Below are 21,477 nucleotides of genomic sequence, written 5' to 3'. Positions count from 1 at the left end.
CTTTTTCAATCTGGCGAACCGATGGTTGTGATTGTACGTGTCTACCTGATACGTCTGCTACGTTAGAAATCAAGACCACCACTATGGTTTTTCTAAGTAGTATAGATTAGAGAGGCTAGGAGAGGATGAAAGAAGGATTCCACTTTTAAAGCAGCAGTAATTGATCCGACTGCTGATTCGATGGCAGTAATCTTTATAAATACGTGATGTTTAATCTTCCATTTTCAATCCAATCCATCAGTTCTTTTTAATGAATTGGCATAGCACGGTGTCAATTTCACTGTATGTAAAGTAAAACGGCCTGGATCACCCATCGCCCCGTGCATCGATCTCCCCCATAGTGCTGGTGTTGGCCTCTGCTGCCGCCACTGTTGCCCATCTCCTTCTTATCGCTGTTCCTCCCTACCGCCGCCACTTCCGCCCTCAACCGCCACCACCGTCGCATGAGATCCACCTTCTCTCTCCCCCTCGTGGACCTTCCTACCCCCGCTGATTCACCGCCAATGCGTCACCGCCTCCTACGCCGGTCACGATCTCCATCATCGTAACGCACAATCTAAAAAGATACAAACTCCATCCCTCCCCCCCCCCCCCACCCCCCTAAACCCTAATTAGTCATCCTGTTGTCCATAATCGTTCAGATCGTCGGGGAAGGCCTCGTCGCTCGTCCCACTCCTCTATGTCGCACCCCGATCTGGGTAGGACAATGAGCTGATGCTTAATTCATGCCCATTGGCACTGGTCATGTTGTTCAGAAAATCTTCTGTATCCTTTTTATGTCATGGAGTTCATATATTTCTATACTTGGTCTCAGAATGCACTGAAACGTTTCTCTTTTTTCGTTTAACTATATTAGAAAGCCCATATTGTTTATTCAATAATGGTATTAGTTGCATATTGTGTCTTCAAAATTTGAAGAACTAAGGGGTTAACAGCCTAAAATGCTTTGCATGAAGACCTTTAGACCTTAAGCTCAAAGTTGTCTTCTTTGTCTAGGGACACTCAATGACGAGGTTAGAGAACTCGTCAATAATATTTCTTGGATTTAGGTGTTACAGCCGATTGAGTGTACACTCAATGATTATTCAATATCATTTCATTCTGTGATTTTTCAACGGGCACCCTATTAGTGCTCCTAGAAGTAAAAACCTGCAGTCCAATATGAAGAAATGCCTTTAAACTGAATTTCTTCCTCAAAGATTGGCACATAACGAGGATAGTCCTCAAGATCCTTTCAAGAAGTCTAGAATTGTGGTGGCTAGAGATTCAAAACGCAGATCATGTTCGGCAATCACAAATGAAACCTGAAAAATTAAGGAATGGCCAGACCCATGACCAAAACCGATAAAAAATTGAACGCTCGAATATATGCACTTTACTAGACCCAGTAAATAAAAGCAATCGACTATTTCTGCACCTCTTATGGCTCTATTTTCATTCGGTAGGGAAAATGTTTAGGACTAACAAATAGAGACATACGTTTGCACGTGCAGCTGTAGCACGGATGCCATAACCACTAATAATCCAGTGACACGCTGCACTCACATAATCCAATTGAGAATGAAGATTAGCCCCAAACTGTGTAAATCTTAAGTCCACAAAGACTGAGCATGGAAAAAAAGTAAGGAGCAATGAACATAGACACGAACAGCGCTTCTTGCTTTGGTCGACTATCTCATTTGAACTATTCCAGCGCTTACAAGCTTCTGAATCTTCTGCATCACTCCAGGGTTCTTAAGATGCTCCTGAGAAGCCCTAGGGTTCTCCTGCAAATCGACCAGTACCTGCAAAACATTTTCGATATCATTAAGATTATGGACAGACAGGTATTTGTGATACTTTATGAACTGACATCTAAATTTCAGCTAAGAACAAATATTCTGTGTTACCTGTCGCATGATGGGATCTGTAAGAATATTCTGGATCTCTGGATCCTGCATAGCCTTGTTCTACACAAAAAAAAAAGGACCAGTTAATACAGTTGTACAGTATTTAACTTTTAAAGCAACAAGGGGCATGAAAAGTGCAACAGGCTTACCTGTCGTTCCTGAATCTCTTCCTGAGTCAAATCACCCCTGTTGGCCTTGTTGATCTGTTCGATACACCTGCAAACATGTGCAATAGTTCAGAGTTGGTTTATGCAAACAAAAAGGTGAGTGCGCTTGGATTCTATTGGGGAAACAAGGAGGTGAGACGGATTCATGCGATGCCCTAACTCATTAGGAGCAAAGAGGATACAATCATAAGAATAACTATCACTAGTGATTTGTGCTATGACGCTTCTGTACCTTTTCACACCGTCCAGCAGTTCCGGGTTATTCGGATCATGCTTCAAACCGGCCTGGTAAGTTTCCATTGCCTTGTCATATTCTTTCATGAAAAACTGAATTGCACCTTTCCTTGTATACCCTTTGGAGAAGGTGGGATCTAGTTCAATGCACTTCTCTGCATCTTTAAGACCTTCAGGCATGGCTCCCAACTTGGTGTAGCATGCAGCCCTATTGCTGTACACCTGTAGATAATTGAAACCCCAAGCAGTTATGTTAAGGGATGCATGCAAACAGGTGATAAATAAAAATGACAGTAATTTAGGATAATGATGATATAGAGCAATCCAAAACAGTAATACACAAAAGACGTTTTTGTTATGCATACATACAGATAGATTAGATGGTGCGTAATATATAGTTGAAACTCACACATACACACATGACAAACAATGATCCAAGTCAAACTTCAAAACACAAGAAAATGAAGAAACCGAGTACATTATTTATATTTCCAAAGTTCGAACAAGCAAGTTCAAGCAATAGGGCCAAAAGAAATTACCTTCGGGTCCTTAGGATTTCTCCTGATAGCCTCAGTGTAATGCTTTACCGCGTCTGGATATTTTTGCTCCTTGAAAAGCTGATTACCTACAAACCATAAGGATTAGCTAGCCAGTCAACCTACAAATGGCACATTGCAACTCTAAAAAATATGGCAGCAAGGGAAATCTCTGCAAGGGACAGGTGAGGACATAAATAAAGCAGGGGGGAGAACTAGAGATGACAGCATGATACCCTACTGGATCCCATACCTTTCTCTCTCTCTTCATCTGCTAACTTTGGATCATAGTACTCTTGTTGCTCCAACTCTTTCTTTGCCCTCTCAGCCTCATTTAGCTTTTTTAGAGTGTCTGGATTCCGATGCTCAGTTAGAGCCTTCTGGAAAGTCTCAATGGCAATGTCATAGTCCTTAGAGGTCTTAGCAAGTTTGGCTAGGGCTGTTCCTTTTCTTGTCAGTGCCCTTGAGATCATCTTGAAATCAGCACGAAGTTCCCTTCCCCTCTCCACAGCCTTATCACAGTCCTTAATGCATTCATCGTACTGGAGTTTGCAAGTGATATTAGAACAAATTAGAAGAAAACAACCATGTTGTTTACAAGAATCCGCATGTTACATAACTTGCATAGAGGCATAATGTCATACTCATTAAAGAAAACATGGAACTACCATTGAAGGTGACTATCTAGCAACAAAATTTTCGATTATGACCTATGGAACAATTTGCACAATAATTCCTATCTGCGTGAACTTTTATTGGTGAAATCCATTAAGCTCTTTTTGAGCAAAGACGAAATTCAGGTTTCAGATGAACTATTCAAGTTCACCTTTAACAAGTAGATTGAATCAAGCTTTTGGTGAAGAGGTTCTCAGGAGAGGGACAAAACAATAGCGGTGGTTCCCCAGGATATAATGTTCAAATCGTTAGGTACAGTAATATGGTCAATGGTCATAGTAGACATAACGCAGATTGCTACTAACTTGCATCACAAAAAAAAAAGTATATAAGCTTGCAACTACTACGTACTCCCTCTGTTTCATAATGTAAGACTTTCTAGCATTGTTCACATTCATATAAATGTTAATGAATCTAGACACATATATATTTAGATTCATTAATACCTATATGAATGTGGGCAATGCTAGAATGACTTACATTATGAAACGGAGGAAGTATAACAGAGCTACCAGTAGAACTAGGATCAACATAAATAAATTTCAAAAGTCGCTAAATCTAAATAAATAGACCAAAACGAATGCATTTACAGCTTAAGGCTGATTGAATGCTTTATCTAAAGTTCGCATAGGGATCATATCAATCAGGTTTGTATGTAGCGTTTATGACTTTCTTCTCTCTTAATCTTGAGCTTTCCATTAATTCTGAATCCCATGTGTTTTGTGTGATTGTAAGACCACCTATGGAATTACTCCTCAGAGATCTAACTAGATGTTGTGGAAAGATCCTCAAGTAGTTAACTTGCAAGTCAGTAAGAACTGCAGATAAATCAACTAACAAAAGCACAAGCAATATAAATATACAAAATTCAATCTTCTTTTGACACTAAACAGGACATTTGATGTGTTTGCATCACTTGGTTAACATAAATATTTAATTTACTTGGCATCTGTTGTAGGCTTTATCAACTGCCCTAATGTGGTGTCATGACTGCTAGTCACTTATATATATAGAACCCGACCATCCTTACACTAGTTCAGAAAACTAACAGTTAAGCAAAACAATAAACAGGTAATCCTCACAATAACTAGCCAATATGCATTTAAGGGTCAACACCTAATCTCTTGCAAGTCCAAACAAATGAACAACTATCAATCCCCACAGGCCCATACTACAGAAAGCAAAGCAATTTATCTTTAGCAATGGACTAACTCAAAGAGATCATAAATCAGCAAGCAGTGCATTGAATGTTAAAGTATCATAAACCTCACCTTTCCCATCTCAATGTAGACCGCTGCACGGTTGGTAAGATAGGAAATGTCCTCATCATCAAGTTCCATGGCTTTTGTGTAATGCTGGATCGCGGTCTCGAAGTCCTTTTTCTTGTAAGCTGCGTTCCCCGCTTCCTTCTCCTTCTGAGCAGACGATTTCCTCTCCTTCCGCTCCTTCTCCTCATCGGTCACCTCCATCGGCTCCGGCTCAGGCTCTGGCTCCACCTCCCTCGCCTTCGCCTCGGGCTGCTCCTGCGGCTGCGACGGCGGCGACGAGCTGGGCTGCGACGATTCAGAGGCCTCTGGTCTCTGGATCTTGATGTTAAGCATGAGGCCGAGCACCTGCATCATCCGGGGATCGGAGAGGTACATGTTGAGGCTGCTGGGGTTCCTCTGCACATCCCGCAGCATCTGCATGAAGTCGGGCTGCTCGAGGTATGCGCGCGTGGTCGGGTCGGAGGCGATCTTGGTCCAGAGCTCGGGCCCCTGGAACATCTGGCCTATGCCGTCAACGCCGCTGGGCGGCGGGCGGCGCGGCGGGGCGGCGGCCGCCTTCTTGGCATCGGCGAGGCCGGCCTTAAGGCCCTCGTTGGTGGGGTCGAGGGCGAGGCCCTTCTCGTAGGCGGCGACGGCGCTCGCGGCGTCGCCGAGGCCGAGGTGGGCGGCTCCGAGGCGGGAGTACCCCTTAGCCCAGTCGGGCTTCAGCTCGACGGTCTTCTCGGCGTCGGCGAGCGCCTCGGAGTAGCGGTGGACCGAGGCGAGCGCGGCGGAGCGGTTGGAGTAGAGGACGTGGTTCCCCGGGGCGAGCGCGATGGCGTCAGTGAAGTGCCGCGCCGCCTCCTCGTAGCGGCCGGCCGAGAAGGCCGCATTACCCTTCGCCTTCGCCTCGTCGGCCATGGCACGCGGCGGCGATCAGATCGGCGGCGCGGGCTCCGGAAGCTTCTGGAAGGGCTCTGGCGGCGGGGCCGGAGGAGAGGGAGGAGGGGAGGAAAAGTCTGGGGTTAGATGGGGGATTAAGGTCTCGGAGAAGATGAAGTTTTATAAAATCGGCGACCACTATGATTGTTGCGGCGTGGCGTGGGCCGTCGGATCTCTCTCAAGGGTTCTCGAAGCTTCCGCTTAGTACTATTAACGCTTATTACGCTTTCTCCTCATGGAAGCGAACTCTTTAGCGTGATGTAACTCTCCGCTTTGTCCGCCGTACAGTCTCCAATGTGGGCTGGGCTGGTTTCTCATCAGTTGGTCCGGCCCGTGTTAACTTCGCGGCTTGACTTGTTTTAGTTGGGCTGGGCCACGCACGCCGAGGCGGCGGGCGGCGGTTGCCGTGGCTGCAGAAGACGACGAAGCGGCGGCGGCGCCACCTGTCCACCTCACGCCCCACGCGTCCGCGCCGCAGGCTACCCTCCTTGCATGGCGGCATGGCGCGGCGCCTACTTCGGTGCTTCCCTTCAACCACCTCGGTGTCCCGTAGAGTCGTAGGCGTGGTATTGTCGCGCGCGGAGAAGAGGGGAGGGATATGGCGGCGCGGTGGTGCTTCGCGTTGCTCTTGGCGCTGTCGGCGGCCGCGGCGGGGGCCGGAGCCAAGCGGACGTGGGAGCCGGTGATTCGGATGCCGGGGGAGGTGGTGGAGGAGGAGGTGGCCACCGTGCCGCGCGGCAGCGAGGGCACCGAGGAGGAGGAGAAGGACGGCGTCGGGACGAGGTGGGCGGTGCTCGTCGCGGGCTCCTCCGGCTACGGTAACTACAGGCACCAGGTAAGCGCACGGGTCCAGTACTCCAGTGTCGTCGGCTTCGCCGTCGCTTAGTTCGTGCGCGTCTGGAGCTCGATTTGGGGGGCTTGGATGATGATGCAGCGTGGAACTGCTGTGAGGCTGTGTAGCTATGGGCAGCCGTTTCTGAAAGTCGTTCAGATCATTCGTAACGAGATCTTTAGTATTCATGAATTTAAAGATTTATATGTTCAATTTGTCGTGCCATGAGTACTTCAATGCTCCAAAATTTTCGGTTTTTAGCTTTTGAAAACGAAAAGGTTTGCCTTCAGTACTGAAATTAACCGAGCAATTTTCCGTCAAAAAAAAAGAAATTAACTGAGCAATAAGTTAACGATTTGGGCTTGATGAGAAGTGAACTACTGAAAGCAGCCCCAGGATCTTTTTTTTGGGAATGCGCAAGGAGCACATCATTGTATTAAGAAGAAATAAAGTTTATGTATAAGGCGGGAACAAAAGCAAAACAAGATGGGGATGGGATACAGGAGAGGATCAAGAGTACTAAAGCCTAATCTCCAAAATCATTTGGCGACCCCTCCCTATCCGCATGGATTACTACGCTAGGAATGGCTGCCCTAGCCAGCCTTCAAAGATCAGCTTCGCCTGTCATGGCCCGAGCGATGTCCACCCAAGATCTGCTGGTTTGATTGAAAACTCTATTGTTTCTCTCCTTCCAAATTGTCCATGCTACCAAGGTTGCGATGGTGTCAAACCCCTGACGATGCGCCTTGATCTATGTACGTTTGATCATGTGAGTGTGTGCGGACTGCAGAGTGCTAGTAGTTCAATCTCAGCATGATTTGCACACATCGCTATCCAAGTTGTACTTAGTCTTTTTGTCAGGAAGTTCAACAGACTGATGCCTAGACTCATTTCAAGGAAGAAAATGGCGTGAGCAGCAATATAATTCTGGATAAGCAAACGAATTTGAAGTTTTCAATTTTTTCTGGGTTCTAAGTTCTAGTAATATCCATGTTTAAGACAGATTGAGAAAAAAAATGGCACAACATATGATGAGTTTAAAATGGAGGGATCAATTTAATACGAAAGAAATATCAGCTGAAATATTTAGTGGCTAATACTTCAGTGATTAATTTTTACTGAAATATATGTAGCAGAAAGAGACAGGCTCATAGCAAGTTTGTATTTATATTGTTTCGTTTCAAATTTAGAAGGAATTGAGACCAACAAATGGTTTATTTCTCCAAGGACTGTTTGCTTGAGGTTTGATGTTTTTTTTTTTTTGGGTGTGTTTGCACTTTGCAGGCTGATGTATGCCATGCATACCAGATATTACGGAAGGGAGGGCTAAAGGAGGAGAACATTGTCGTGTTTATGTATGACGACATTGCCAATAATATACTTAACCCGAGACCAGGGGTTATTGTCAATCATCCACAGGGTGAAGATGTTTATGCAGGAGTTCCGAAGGTATTACACGATGCCGTACTGCCTCACTGTTATTCGTTCCTCGGGCTGGAGAGAGGACTGTTAGGGTCTTATGTCCAATTATTTACCCTTTTGCACTTCTTTATTAGCTTCAGGTGGCTTCAGATTTGCGTGTACATGGCACAAGTGCATAACATATATATTGACCTTTTTCTCTAAGTTTGATGAAGATAACACACTCTATAATTCCAGGATTACACTGGAGACGAAGTCACTGCAAAAAACTTTTACGCGGTTCTCTTGGGCAATAAAACTGCAGTTACTGGGGGTAGTAGGAAGGTCATAGATAGCAAACCAAATGACCACATATTTATCTTCTACTCTGATCATGGGGGTCCTGGAGTTCTTGGTATGTGATAGTTGCATATGCTGCTTTGCTCTTTGAGTTAAATTTTGTCCATCATGCATGTTGACATGTCCAATTCTCAGGTATGCCCAATCTGCCATATCTTTATGCTGCTGACTTCATGAAGGTGTTACAAGAAAAACATGCCTCCAATACTTACGCTAAAATGGTAAGATTTTTCTTGGTTACTTATTTGTGGAAGAGCCTCCTTGGATGGAATAAGCAATATATTTGTGCAGGTTATATATGTAGAAGCGTGTGAAAGTGGCAGTATTTTCGAAGGTTTGATGCCAGAGGACCTTAATATTTATGTCACAACAGCGTCTAATGCAGAAGAGAGTAGTTGGGGGACGTACTGCCCAGGAATGGAACCATCGCCTCCTTCCGAGTACATCACCTGCTTAGGTGACCTATACAGCGTTTCTTGGATGGAAGACAGGTAGCTTCACATATCTTTAGAAATGTAAAGAATTACATATTGCACACAATGCCGTTTGTGGTTTTTTCGTACATTCTTGTAGAACTTTCGGTGGCAAATGTTTTAATAATCAAATCTGAAGATAATACTATAAATGGTAAAAACTATTTAATTTATTGCATCATGCAGATGTTATGTGGTCATCTATAGAAGGATTATTTTTTTTTCTTTTATGTTGAGAGACTGACCTGTACGCACTCCTTCCTCGTGCACGGGACACAAGGTCCAAATTCTTTTCCAAAGCATGTTCATCATTGTACATCATTTTTAAATGATAATTGGAGTATTAAGTGTGTATTTATATGCATGGGACCAGCTTAAATGTATGGGACAGGATATTAAGTGTGTATTTCTATGCATTGAACATGTGCATATCTTGTGTTAAGTGTGTATTTATGTGCATTGGAAATTTCCATACATATCAGCTTTAATGTTCCTTATTTCTATGCAGTTTGCAAAGTATTTACTCTATAATATGTAAAATTTATCTCGATGTTAATTGGCAGTGAGACTCACAATCTGAAGGAGGAATCAATTAAGAAGCAGTACGAAGTGGTAAGTCTTGATTTGCTCTGTACCTTTCCAATTTTCATTGTTAAACTCCCAGGTAGTCACAGCATTGTTGACAGGTTAAGAAGCGTACCTCTGACATGAACAGCTACGGTGCTGGCTCTCATGTTATGGAGTACGGGGACAGGACATTCAAGGATGACAAGCTTTACCTATACCAAGGTTTCGACCCTGCAAATGCCGAAGTTAAGAACAAGCTATCATGGGAAGGCCCAAAGGCTGCAGTCAACCAAAGAGATGCAGATCTTCTTTTCCTCTGGAGAAGGGTATTTCCTAGTCTATTCTTTTGCAGACTTTTAGTTTGTTGTTTGTTATGTTCCTTCCAAAAATACTTACCAGTACTAGCTATTATCTAATCCCCTTTCTATACAACCATATGGTTGGAGTGCACTTGCATTTGTTTTGATGTCACAAATTATTCCAGCCTACAGAGATTTTTCTAAACTGAAGTTCATTATGACGTGTTGAAATTACTTGGTAGTGTACATCAGCTAAATATCTTTGTTTCTAGTAAACTGTGCTGCTGTCTGCTGCTCGCAAGTTTCTTTTCATTGGAGTATTATCTTAGAGAGATTTTTTTTTATAAAAGTATCTCCTGTTGCCATTTGGAGAACAATTGCACTAGACTATTAGCGAACCAAACTTAAATGCAGAATCTGTGAATGGGCAAGCATTTGTTTCAGTCATGTGCTTCCATCCTATGGTTGCTAATTTTATTTCTTTGTTTGGTTTCAGTATGAGCTGTTACATGACAAGTCCGAAGAGAAGCTGAAAGCTCTGAGGGAGATCAGTGACACTGTTATGCATAGGAAGCTTCTTGACAGCAGTGTTGATCTTGTCGGAAAACTTCTCTTTGGATTTGGAAATGGGCCTTCTGTGCTTCAAGCTGTTAGACCTTCTGGTCAGCCACTCGTTGATGATTGGGATTGTTTGAAGAGAATGGTAAAGTTGGAAACTTCTTTATACTCGGCTTACTGAGAACTGACATCTGCTATTACTCCACTGCGCTCCAATAGTTCCATATTGTCCTGAAATCTCCTAGTTTCCATTGTTTCTGTTTGTCTGACTTTAATATGAGTTTCTTCAGGTACGGATCTTTGAGTCGCATTGCGGACCGCTCACTCAGTACGGTATGAAGCACATGAGGGCGTTTGCTAATATTTGCAACAACGGTATCTCTGGCGCTTCAATGAAGGAAGCAAGCATCGCTACTTGCAGCAGTCACAACTCGGGTAGATGGAGCTCGCTGGTGCAGGGGTACAGTGCTTGATCTGCCGCAACACGTGATATAGCCTCAAAACTTATGCCTTGTACTCGTACTTCCTCAAAACAATACCTTCAGGACTGCAAATAACCGTCCAAGGATGTACCGCTGTATGCTACTGTACCTCTATGTGTGCAATATAGATGCCCTGTATATACGAGTATATGAATGAATCGTGTGCTTTTACATGCCCGGGAATTGATCGTGTATTTGATAGCTGAGAATGCTGAGATCGAGATAGCAAGGTAGAACTTGTGTTTCGAACTGAATGAAGTTCGCCTGAGCACAACTTTGCTGCGGCGTCGCAACTCGTTAATATCAAATGAATAGAAGAGGGGTGAGGTTTTAAACCTAAGTTATCTAACACATCACCTTGTGAAGGTAGCAAGAAGACCTCTGAGCGTTTTTATATAGGCCTGCTAATGGACTAGGTTAGAATGGGTTAAATGGACTGGTTTCTAGTTCCGGTTTTCATATAGGCCTGCTAATGGACTGGGTTAGAATGGGTTAAATAGACTGGTTTCTAGTTCCGATTGCCTTTGGTTGGATGAAAATAGATTGCTGCCTCAAATGGATTGGATATTTGGATTGGCGTGGGTTGGATTTGGTTTGGTGTTTTTGGGTTGAAAATGGATTTAACCCATGTAGGGCAAATGGATTCTTTTAAGGGTTAATTAAATCCAGACCATTATAAATTTACAAGTTTGAAAAAATATCATTATTATTTAAGAAATTGGAAGTATGCCATTACAACTTAACATGCCTTCGAGATGTATCGTTATTTACCCTTTCGCTGAAATTTCTAGATTTTTTTTATCAAATTACTCTCGTCTTCTTCCTCTATCCTCTTCTTCCTTCCCCTTTCTCTCTCCCTATCACCTCATCACCTCGTCGTTGGGCGCAAGCACGAGAAACATGTACCACTCGAAGACAAGCTGAACCATTTCAGGGTGGTGAGAGAGTGAGTTTGAGGAGGATGATGGCGATGAAGTCCTTCACCTGGCTATGGGCGTCGAAATGGTGCTTTCCGAAGCCCAATCTAAGGGCTGGCAGCGGCACAATGGCTGGATTGGGGCCATGGCGTCCCAGATCGGGAGCACTAGAGGCACACAAGGGACAGAGGGGGTGCTAACTTCTTCAGACAGTGCGTCTTTAGGTCAACCTCGGGCGCACTTGTGGGCAGCAAGGCGGAAATGTCAACAACGACGAGGCTGCTGCGCAGGGGCGAAGCCAAGATTTGAGATTAGAGGGTGTGGAGTAAAGATAAACCATTAGACCGAATCCTATATACCTATACAAATCATCCCCACTTAGTATAGTTATTAGCAATTTCCTGCTTTGAGGTTAAGCCACATCACCACTTAATTCCATCCGTTGGATTCACGTTCTTAACGGTGCAGATTGCTTCCTCGAGACCTTTTCTCTTGCTCGCTGAGCCCAGCCCAATTTTCCCACCTGGGCCAGCCAGTGAACCTTTCCTCTTCCTCCTTCCTCCATCGTGCGTTGTCGAGTCCTCTTCCCCTCATCGATTCGCCTCCTCCTTGATGGCTCGATCAAAAACTGTCATTTGGTTCATCTTCCATGGTTCCACCATCCTACGGTCTCTCCCTCTGCGAAACCAACAGCCTCTTCCACTTCTCAAGGAATATAAGAGGAAAAGAACTGGAAGGGCAGCTATTAAAGGATCTTCTTGCATGCTGAGCTCCCACAAACAAGCAACAACACAACGAATCAATCTGTTCGCCTACGCGGCTACACCCACGTCCAACTACTATCCTACAGGATACATGTATACCTGGTAGCAATGGCACTAACAAGTTGTTCATCCATACCCACGAAAACGTTTCTTCCTGGTCCAGATACAAAGATCCATCAAATCCCTTTCCCCTGTTAGCGCGGTTTCCATCTGTAAAAGGGCTCATGTAATCATGTCCAACTCATCTGGTGGCTTCGGTTCGATGCAGCATTTTAGCAGGCATTTTAGCCTCCCCTTTTTCTATGAAACTAATTGTTGCAGCACAACAGCTGGATTCGCCAATCTTCATCTTGATTTATTGGACACAAACCGACACAATTGTTTCTCCTTCAGTGAGATTGTTTCATTGCACACAAGCAGCCCATTCATTCGTGTCTTCCTGGCCTATACCTTTTTTCTGTTCCCATGGGGTCTTCTTGCTGAATCAGGTACTTCTCTTCCCTCATTTTCCCATGTTCAGCTGATCAGCTCATTGGCTCACAAGGTTGAAACAGGTGGCTTTGGGATGAGTTTATTGGTTGTACTCATTCCTCCTGTATAGCAAACGGCAATGCTCCTGTTTGTCTTCATCTGCCTAGCCATTGGCTAGATCTGCATGATATCACTTTTTTATCCTTCATAAAATTTAATGTCACATTTCCCCTCCATTCATGTTATATCATGCTGATGGATTTTATCATAGATGCTCTTACTAGCTAATTGGGAAAGTAAATTCTGGTCATTAATTTCTACCTCTATTCATATTTGAGCTATACTACGATTCAACGAGAATGATTTCTGGAACTTTTTTTTTTTGATAGAAGGCCAGATGGCCCAGCTTTTATATAAAGAGAGTTTTTACATAGTAAAGTAGGTTAAATAGTCACCGTCAATAATAAGCAATACGTAGCTCTTTAAGAAAAACTTGAATTTTAGCTCTTTAATAATATCATTGAAAGTTTGAAACTAGTCTTTTTTGCTAAATTCTTTTAATGTAAACTATTAAATAATCTTACAAATAAGTATCATTTATTTTACTTTGAAAAAGATGATAAATCACAAACTAATTTTGTATATCATGTTTTTTGCTAATATTTTTAGACTTGCTAACTAACTAAACTGATAATACTTTCAAACTATACAAAATAAACTAGATAAATACTTATCTTAGCTAACTTAATATAGAGTAAAAACATAGGGGTGTAATGGTGATAGTGTTTAGATAGGAGGGTGTTGGCACCCTTTGGCACCTCCCTACCTGCGCCACTGCTGCTGCGGCAGCTGAAGTCCTCCTGGACGAAGGACGGCAAGAGGAGGCGCTCTGCTTGCTTGAGATGCGCTCGATCCAGTTAACCCTTCTTTTAGTGGACCGAGTCCGGCTGCTCCTTTCTCCCGTCTCGGGGGACTGCATGGTTGGAACAAGTCTACTTTGACTCCCTTAAAAATGACCTAAATCTAATACATGACTCTCAACTGTAAAACTAGATAGAAAGTGCACTTTAACCGGATAGACTTCCTATCTGGTTTTACGGTTGAGAGTCATGGATTAAATTCGGGTCACTGTTAAGGGAGTTAAAGTGGACTTATTCCCTGCATGGTTAGGATTGCGTTGGGCCATTTGTAGTGGGCTGGGAACGAATTGCGACTTACCTGAGGCCCATTCTAGTTGGTCGAGAACAGGATTTATGTGGGCCAGGGCACGGGGCCATGGTGATTTGTAGTGGGCTGGCAACGCGGCCGTACGTTACGTGTATTGTTTCAATCTCCAGCGCAGCAAGCAAGATGTGAATTGTGTAGGTACGAAAGTGCTACCCTGTCCCAAAATAAATGCAGTCAGATATGTGTGCTCAGCGTTTTGACCATCAGTCTTATTTAAAAAATTTATAAAAAATATTAAAAAAATTAGTCACACATAAAGTACTATTCATGTTTTATCATCTAATAACAATAAAAATACTAATTATAATCTTTTTTCAAATAAGACGAACGGTCAAACGTTGGACATGAACAGTGCTAAAACTGCACTTATTTTGGGACGGATGGAGTAAGTTGTAGCTGAACTCGGCAGTGAGGAGAGAACTGCCGTTGCAGTTCAATACTCCAATCTTCAGTGCAACCCAAACAAATGGTACGTTACACGCAGATCAACCTCTTTTTCTTTGCAGACTGCAGACCGACTGAAACAAGACAGTGCATCTCAGGCAAGTAGAGCATCAGTGAATCTCTGCTATAACTAACAAAATGAATGCGATGCCGTGAATGGAGTTCGATCGCCTGTTGTTCACGTCCTCAACCCAAGCTGGCTACGCCGACAGCTGCTAACCTGCGTATAGTGCATTGGAAAATTGGTTAGCTACTTGGCTATATTAAAGTGTATCTCTCTGTGGACATAATTCAGAGAACTTACATGCTTTCCTGAGGAAAGAAATAAACACCACGAGGAGTGCCAGTCCAGCCAAGATACCGATTATTATCGCCACAGTCCTCCCAACATCGTCTCCAGAGTTATCTGTCACCAAGCCAAAGGGAGATGATGACTAATTAACAACCATATATATGCAAAGCGATCCGCACGCACGCACGGGGAGCAAACGCGCGCTAGCTTTTCTCCATAGCGGCTAAAAAGCGCTAAGCTAGACGACTAAATGAGCTAGAACGCCTCATCAAGTCTTGAGTGTTAAATACTTAATTAACATCGATCCAAAAGGGTCGAAAAGTTTATGCCGGTGAATATATTCTTCGTGTCCTCTTTATCAGCTTTGGAAGTTTACCAGTTTGGAATCTTATTCTCACTTCCATAGAGACCTCACCTCACTCACTAGTGATCACTATCTAGCCAACTACTACCATTTTGCCCATTAGGTAGGGCCCTTACACACAGGTTCTCTTTTAAGATTTGGATCGCCCCTGCTTTTTGAAATACTAAATATTCGAATTATTCGTGCACTTCAAACTTCTCCAAATACTAAAAAAAATGTTCGATATAAATTATAATAAGAAAGGTTAACTATTATTCCAACTTATAGGAAGAAATGAATAGTTAGAACGTGCACGCGATTAGTAGTACGTGACATGCTTGGTTGGTTAATTACAATGTCGCATACCTGAATTAGGGCGGAAGTAGTAACCATTTGCCCAGTATCTGACGTAGCACTGCGCCAGGTAGACGTCGGCGGCGAGCGCCGTGCCGCACGCGCCCTTGAGCTGCCCCACTGCCTCGGCCAGGCAGGCGGTGCAGTCGTTCGCCGGGACGTCGCCGAGGCACTGCGCCACCCCCTGCACCGTGCCGGAGGTGCTCAGCTTGTACCCGGCCGCCGCCTGCAGCTCCCCGAGGACGCCGTCGCGGCTGCTCAGGAACGCGCCGTCGCGGCTCGTGCTGGAGCTGCACTTGCGGTACGCCGTGGTGGTGTCGGCGCGGCCGATGAAGTCCGCGGCGTCGTACCGCACGTAGCAGCCGTCCACCTGCAGCGACGCGGCGTACGCGTTGGCGCACACGGCGCCCAGCCGCGCCACCGTCTGCCGCACGCACGCCACGCAGTCGCCGGGGCTCAGGTCGCCGCGGCACTGGTACAGCCCGTACGCGGCCGTGCCGGCCGCCGGGTCCGGCCCGGCGCCACCGCCGGCGGTGAAGCTGTTGTAGGCGGCGCCCGAGGACGCGGTGGAGGCGATGGAGGAGAGGAGCGAGTTGAGGTTGCTCTGGAATGCGGTGTTGGGCTCGTACTTGGACGGCGAGCAGCCCGCGTAGATGAACGTGGCCGTCGCCGCGTCGACGGCCGCCGGTGGCGCGGCGCCGAGGCTGATGAGGACGAGCACGACGGCCGTGGCGACGACGCAGCCGCTGAGTAGATGCATGGGCGTAGCTGATCAGGGAGCGTGCAGCGACCACTGACCAGTGTAGCTCATGCAGATACGAGAATTAGTTTGGCTTGGTTTGATCGCGCCCTCTCGTGTCTAGAAGCTACTTATCTCGGACGACGCGGACGGTTGGTGCGGCGTTGCTCGCACCAGAGATTCCTGTACACCGTGGCGACCAAAAGCCACGCGCCACCGTACGTACTGGGCCGGAACGGGAGCTCGACCTCCGTGCGGCCTATACGTGTTGGGCCGGAACGGTAATGCGGGCTCCGTGAGGCCTATGTATGCTGGCCCAAGACGGGATTGGGATTACGTGTGACCTTTGTTCGCAGAATCTGAACAATCCTGGTGTGGACATTGGACAATGACCCTGTCCCCTTCAAGCAACTATGCACCATTCTCTTCTGTCATGATGTACCCTTACAAGAAGAGAGAACTACGGGATTCTTCAGCTCGCAATAGCAGAAGGGAGTACTGCACAAGAGCAGTTGTCTGTCGTTTTCTCTCTCAGAATTCCCCTGCTTCCATAGTTTTTCCTGTTTGATGTTTTCAGGGGAACCTCCTAGCCAGATGCGTCTAAGAGCACATCCAACGTGAGGATTATATCTAACCTAGCATGAAAAGGCCAAACCAAATACACTGTGGGAGTCGAATCATGTGTGTCAGTGAAAAAATCGAGTTCCAGATAGGAGTCGCATACAACCGAATAAAGAAACGTTAGGGGTGAGCGTGAGAGAGGAAGACGCGGGAGAGGCTGAGATTTTCTTTACGTGTGGGTTCTAGTGGGTCCCACAAATCGATTTCTATACTATATAGATTGAACAGAAGTTCTGTTTGTTCCATGTACTAAACTAGTCGATGTCTAGATACGCAGGATTGGGATTGGAACTCTCACAAAAGTTCATTGAATATATATATTAGTTTGACATCCTCGCTGCGATGGCTTCTTACTGTCACGCTGTGTAACATGTTACTACTTTATTCTTATAGAACTACGTGTAATCCTTTTTGTATGTTCGTGAAGAAAAAATTAACGTCACATGGTTATTATTTGTCTTCCCCTATCGTTGTTGCAATTAAAGAGTAGAAAAGGTAGAGGTGATATCCCATGGGCCATGGTGCTTGTTTTTCTTGTTGATTCTTATTCATCAGGCAAAGAAAAAAAAAAGAAATACAGGCTTCTTTAAAAAAAAAGAAGAAAGAAATACAGACCCGGTTGATAGATAACATAATGTACTCCCGTTGTTAAGTCTGCTTGATGGGCCAACTTGATGTATCCGTTGAGTATATAAATACTATATAATTCTCCCATTTCATTAGTGTGTTAGCTGCTCACTGGTGTGAAACTTAACTTCCCTTCAAAAAAAAAAGAAACTTAACTAATTTCTTCTGGAAAGGAAACAAAAATGACATAGTCCTAGTATACTACTCCGTACTACCTCCCAAATTTTCCGATAGTGGTACAAGATACTATGATAGGTCCTGACTGTACTCAGATTCTTCAAGGAACTTCCTCTGTGCCTCACCATAACAGGTATATTGTACTCCCTCTATTTTATAATATAAGTCATACTGATTTATTAACATCTATAGACAATGCTAGAATGACTTATATTATGAAACGGGGGAAATATATGAATGTGAACAATGCTAGAAAGTCTTACATTATAAAACAGAGGAAGTACTCCCTCCTTCTCTAAATGTTTGACGCCGTTGACTTTTTTAAACATATTTGACCGTTTGTTTTATTCAAAATCTTTTGTAAAATGTGTAAAACTATATGTATATATAAAATTATATTTAACAATAAATCAAAAGATAGGAAAAGAATTAATAATTACTTAATTTTTTTAAATAAGACGAATGGTCAAACATTTAAAAAAATCAACGGCGTTAAATATTTTGAGATGGAGGGAGTAGCTTACAAGTTTATCCAGTGGATGGGGTTATCATCGCCATAACAATCTATCTATTATATTATTAAAGGAATAGAAAAAGGAGCCTCCACGTTCGCTCTCATGGCCTAGAAATTCTCACATTAATCGGAGAAAAAGAAAAAACAGAGTCCATATAGAAATACAATTTAGAAATAGCTAAAATTCAGAATTAAAAAATAAGGAATATTAGAAGAGGAAACTAGAGTCCATATAGAAATATAATTATGAAATAACTGAAATTCGGAATTAAAAATAAGGAATATTAGAAGTGGAGTATAGAGTCCACATAGAAATACAATTAGGAAATAATAGAAATTCGGAATTAAAAATAAGGAATATTAGAAGTAAAGTATAGAGTCCATATAAAAATACAATTAGGAAATAATAGAAATTCGGAATTAAAAATAAGGAATATTAGAAATAGAGTATAGAGTCCATATAGAAATACAATTAGGAAATAATAGAAATTCGGAATTAAAAATAAGGAATATTAGAAGTAGAGTATAGAGTCCATATAGAAATACAATTAAGAAAATAATAGAAATTCAAAATTAAAAAATAAGGAATATTAGAAGTAGAATATAGAGTCCATATAGGAATTTAAAACTAACTAAAATTTAAAATAAATATAATAAAATTAAAAGTAGAGTTTAGAGTCCGTATAAAAAATAATTTACAAATAACTAAAATTTGAAATTAAGAAAAACATGGGAAGAAGAGTTTAAAGTCAATATAGGAATACAATTCAGAAGTAACTGAAATTCGAAATTAAAAATTAAAGAATATTGAAAGATGAGTTTAGAGCCCACATAGAAATACAATTAGAAATAATAAAAATTCAGAAATAAAAATAAATAATATTGGAAGAAGAGCGTAGAGTCCATATAGAAATACAATTTACAGAAAATTCGAAATAAAAAAAAGAAATATTAAAAGACGAGTCTAGAGTCCATTTAGGAATATATATAATTTACAAATAACTAAAATTTGATATTAAAAATAATTAATAACTAACACATATAAAAAATACAATATGAATATTACACATTAGTAGTTTTGTAAAGTTATTGCAAAATATAAAATTATGTTGTCATTTTAATATATTTGAATAATATAATTAAAAAACATATATGCTATTATATGAGATAAAATATAATGATACTAGCCGTGTAATCTGCGCGGGCCACCATGCTAGTTATAATTAACGCAGTATCCCACTAGTCGTCGTCTTCAATTGGCCAGAAGCTCCTCTACTCTGTTTTTGCGCCAGTTTTCTGATCAGTTTTACTAGGTCAATCGCGTTCATTCTTTTGTTGTAACTTTCACCATAGTTTCAGCAATTAATTCGGAGAGGCCAATCATTCAGATGTTCATCAGTAAGATCTTTTTGTGTGCCGGGTGCCCACACGTCCCCGGGCCCGTCTCGATAGCGTAACGCCGTCGTGCAAAAATAGCGCGAGCACAGGAAGTCAGATTGGGGCTGGGATTCAGAATGGACATCAACATACTGTATATCGTGCATGATTGTCCCTCATAGTCCATTACATCTCCATCATTTGTATCATTGTACGAGCCATGGGCGTCTAGCTCAACACAAGTAGACGAGAAACTTCTTACGTTCATGGTATTAAGTTCCAAGCTATGCGGCTTTCAATTAAAAGCCGGGTTTCTGAACTTTTCTCTAAAAATCAAGTTCCAAGCTCAATGAGAAGATGAGCCCTGATGTTATAGGATGGCTCATCATGTCCAAAATCCCGAACAACTTCAGCAGATGATGATTAGATGGCCAATTAATCTCAAATTACAAATTAGCACTAAAATCTTTCTGAACTCTCACTTGATGATAGGTGCCATGGAGAAGTACAGATACCAAACACCTTCTCATGTCTCAAGCGAATAAACGAATTTTACTCTACGCGATGTGCTCAAATTGGGGTGCAGGTGCAGGTGCAGTGACCACGACCCCGGAGCCGCTGCAACGGCAGACAAGCTGCACTCTGTTTCCGGCTTCAGCTACAGTACCTGCTTGGAACAATGTATTTTTGAAGGAGTTTTAGAGGCTTGCATTGCTTTGGAATTTTTCCCTATAGACCTGTTTGGGACAAAGGAAATATGTTGTTGAATTCCTTTGTATATAAAGGTAGCAAATCCTCCACTTCCATAGGAAAGAAAAGCATTCAGTGTGACTGTGTGAGCCAAAGGAAATTCTCCTCCTCCTCTCAGTTTTTTTTTCCATTCATGGCTTTGTATGTCTCTCTCGTATATTTTTTTCCATGTGATCCAAACAACACAAAATTTTCACTATTCATGTACTTGAATTCCTAAGTTTTTTACCTTACACAAATTAAGGGCTCCTTCGGAAACACAATATTCTCAAAACACAATTGCATGAAAAATACAGGATTGCAGTGTCATAGCACCTCAAATCCTATAGATTGAAAAAAATGTGGGAAACCTATAGAAATTACGATGGAGCGCGGTAAAAACATAAAAAATTGAAAAGAGAGACTGACACAATGGATTTTTTTCCCCAGAGGTTGAAGCTCATGTTAGAATTCTTCCAAATTTATATGTTTTGAGCCAATCCAAAGCAATTTCACAGAATTTTTGGATAGCTATTTCTTTGACCCAAATGATCACATAGGAAATTTTTTCGTAGGATTAAATTCCTCTAAAATCATTTGTTTCAAAAGAGCCTTATATTTTATTCCTGTATATTTTCATGTTCCTGTGTTGTCCATTCTTTGTTTCAAACAGGGCCTATGCAAGCATCTCTTCGGAAGGCTTAACAGTACAGCACGGGCCACTTGCGTGGAAGTTGCTTGCTGCATCGCCAAACTGACCAGTTTGTACGGACTACGCAAGTACTTCACCACTGCACACGCTTCAGCGATACTGGAGGTCAGGAAGCCGGCAGGAAGTAGCAGATCGTTAGAACTCCACAGCTTAATCAATTCCTGCACGAACTGGAGCAACACTACTCCTATGGAGTACAAGAACATATAATTTGTCCTCTCAAAAAAAAACAATATAATTCGTCGCTCGTGCGGAGGAGCAAATTAAAGAAGATCATGAACAGGATCGATCTCACTGGACGTTCACGTTTTATCATTCATTCTCCAACATGGTCGTCTAGACCCTGTTTAGATTTTAACTTTTTTCTTCAAACTTCCAACTTTTTCGTCACATCAAATTTTCCTATCCACGCAAACTCAACTTTTCCGTCACATCGTTTTAATTTCTTCAAACTTTCAACTTTAACGTGGAATTAAACACAGTCCTAATTGCAAAGATGCGAACACG

The 21,477-nt window shown here is 42.7% G+C and overlaps 3 protein-coding genes and 1 long non-coding RNA gene across 4 annotated transcripts; 1 reads left to right on the top strand and 3 right to left on the bottom strand.

Moving 5' to 3' along the window:
- Positions 1 to 1,392: 1,392 nt before the first annotated feature.
- On the bottom strand, positions 1,393 to 5,779 carry LOC4330134 (hsp70-Hsp90 organizing protein). The gene is made up of 7 exons (XM_015770074.3): positions 4,773 to 5,779; positions 3,080 to 3,368; positions 2,830 to 2,915; positions 2,289 to 2,512; positions 2,039 to 2,105; positions 1,890 to 1,949; positions 1,393 to 1,784 (listed from the first exon to the last, which is right to left on the bottom strand). The coding sequence occupies exons 1-7, from the start codon at positions 5,667 to 5,669 to the stop codon at positions 1,671 to 1,673; spliced, it is 1,737 nt and encodes a 578-aa protein (XP_015625560.1). The 5' UTR covers positions 5,670 to 5,779; the 3' UTR covers positions 1,393 to 1,670.
- A 455-nt stretch (positions 5,780 to 6,234) lies between these two features.
- Positions 6,235 to 10,835, top strand: LOC4330133 (asparaginyl endopeptidase Rep2-like). Its single transcript, XM_015770075.2, has 9 exons — positions 6,235 to 6,525; positions 7,807 to 7,971; positions 8,182 to 8,338; positions 8,419 to 8,504; positions 8,575 to 8,774; positions 9,320 to 9,368; positions 9,443 to 9,649; positions 10,119 to 10,325; positions 10,471 to 10,835. Exons 1-9 carry the CDS (start codon positions 6,289 to 6,291, stop codon positions 10,651 to 10,653), a joined length of 1,491 nt encoding a protein of 496 aa, XP_015625561.1. The 5' UTR covers positions 6,235 to 6,288; the 3' UTR covers positions 10,654 to 10,835.
- Positions 10,836 to 12,322: 1,487 nt separating this feature from the next.
- LOC136355485 (uncharacterized) lies at positions 12,323 to 13,962 on the bottom strand. Its single transcript, XR_010739760.1, has 2 exons — positions 13,641 to 13,962; positions 12,323 to 12,994 (listed from the first exon to the last, which is right to left on the bottom strand). It is a non-coding gene; the product is annotated as an uncharacterized lncRNA (long non-coding RNA).
- A 262-nt stretch (positions 13,963 to 14,224) lies between these two features.
- On the bottom strand, positions 14,225 to 16,317 carry LOC107279942 (plasmodesmata-located protein 8). The gene is made up of 3 exons (XM_026022741.2): positions 15,487 to 16,317; positions 14,790 to 14,891; positions 14,225 to 14,705 (listed from the first exon to the last, which is right to left on the bottom strand). The coding sequence occupies exons 1-3, from the start codon at positions 16,232 to 16,234 to the stop codon at positions 14,701 to 14,703; spliced, it is 855 nt and encodes a 284-aa protein (XP_025878526.1). The 5' UTR covers positions 16,235 to 16,317; the 3' UTR covers positions 14,225 to 14,700.
- Between the last annotated feature and the right edge of the window lie 5,160 nt (positions 16,318 to 21,477).

This window comes from Oryza sativa, chromosome 2 (genome assembly GCF_034140825.1).
Source record: "Oryza sativa Japonica Group chromosome 2, ASM3414082v1".
NCBI classification, from domain to species: domain Eukaryota; kingdom Viridiplantae; phylum Streptophyta; class Magnoliopsida; order Poales; family Poaceae; genus Oryza; species Oryza sativa.
Note: the sequence above shows the minus strand (reverse complement) of the source record. Positions and strands in the feature narration are given on the sequence as shown.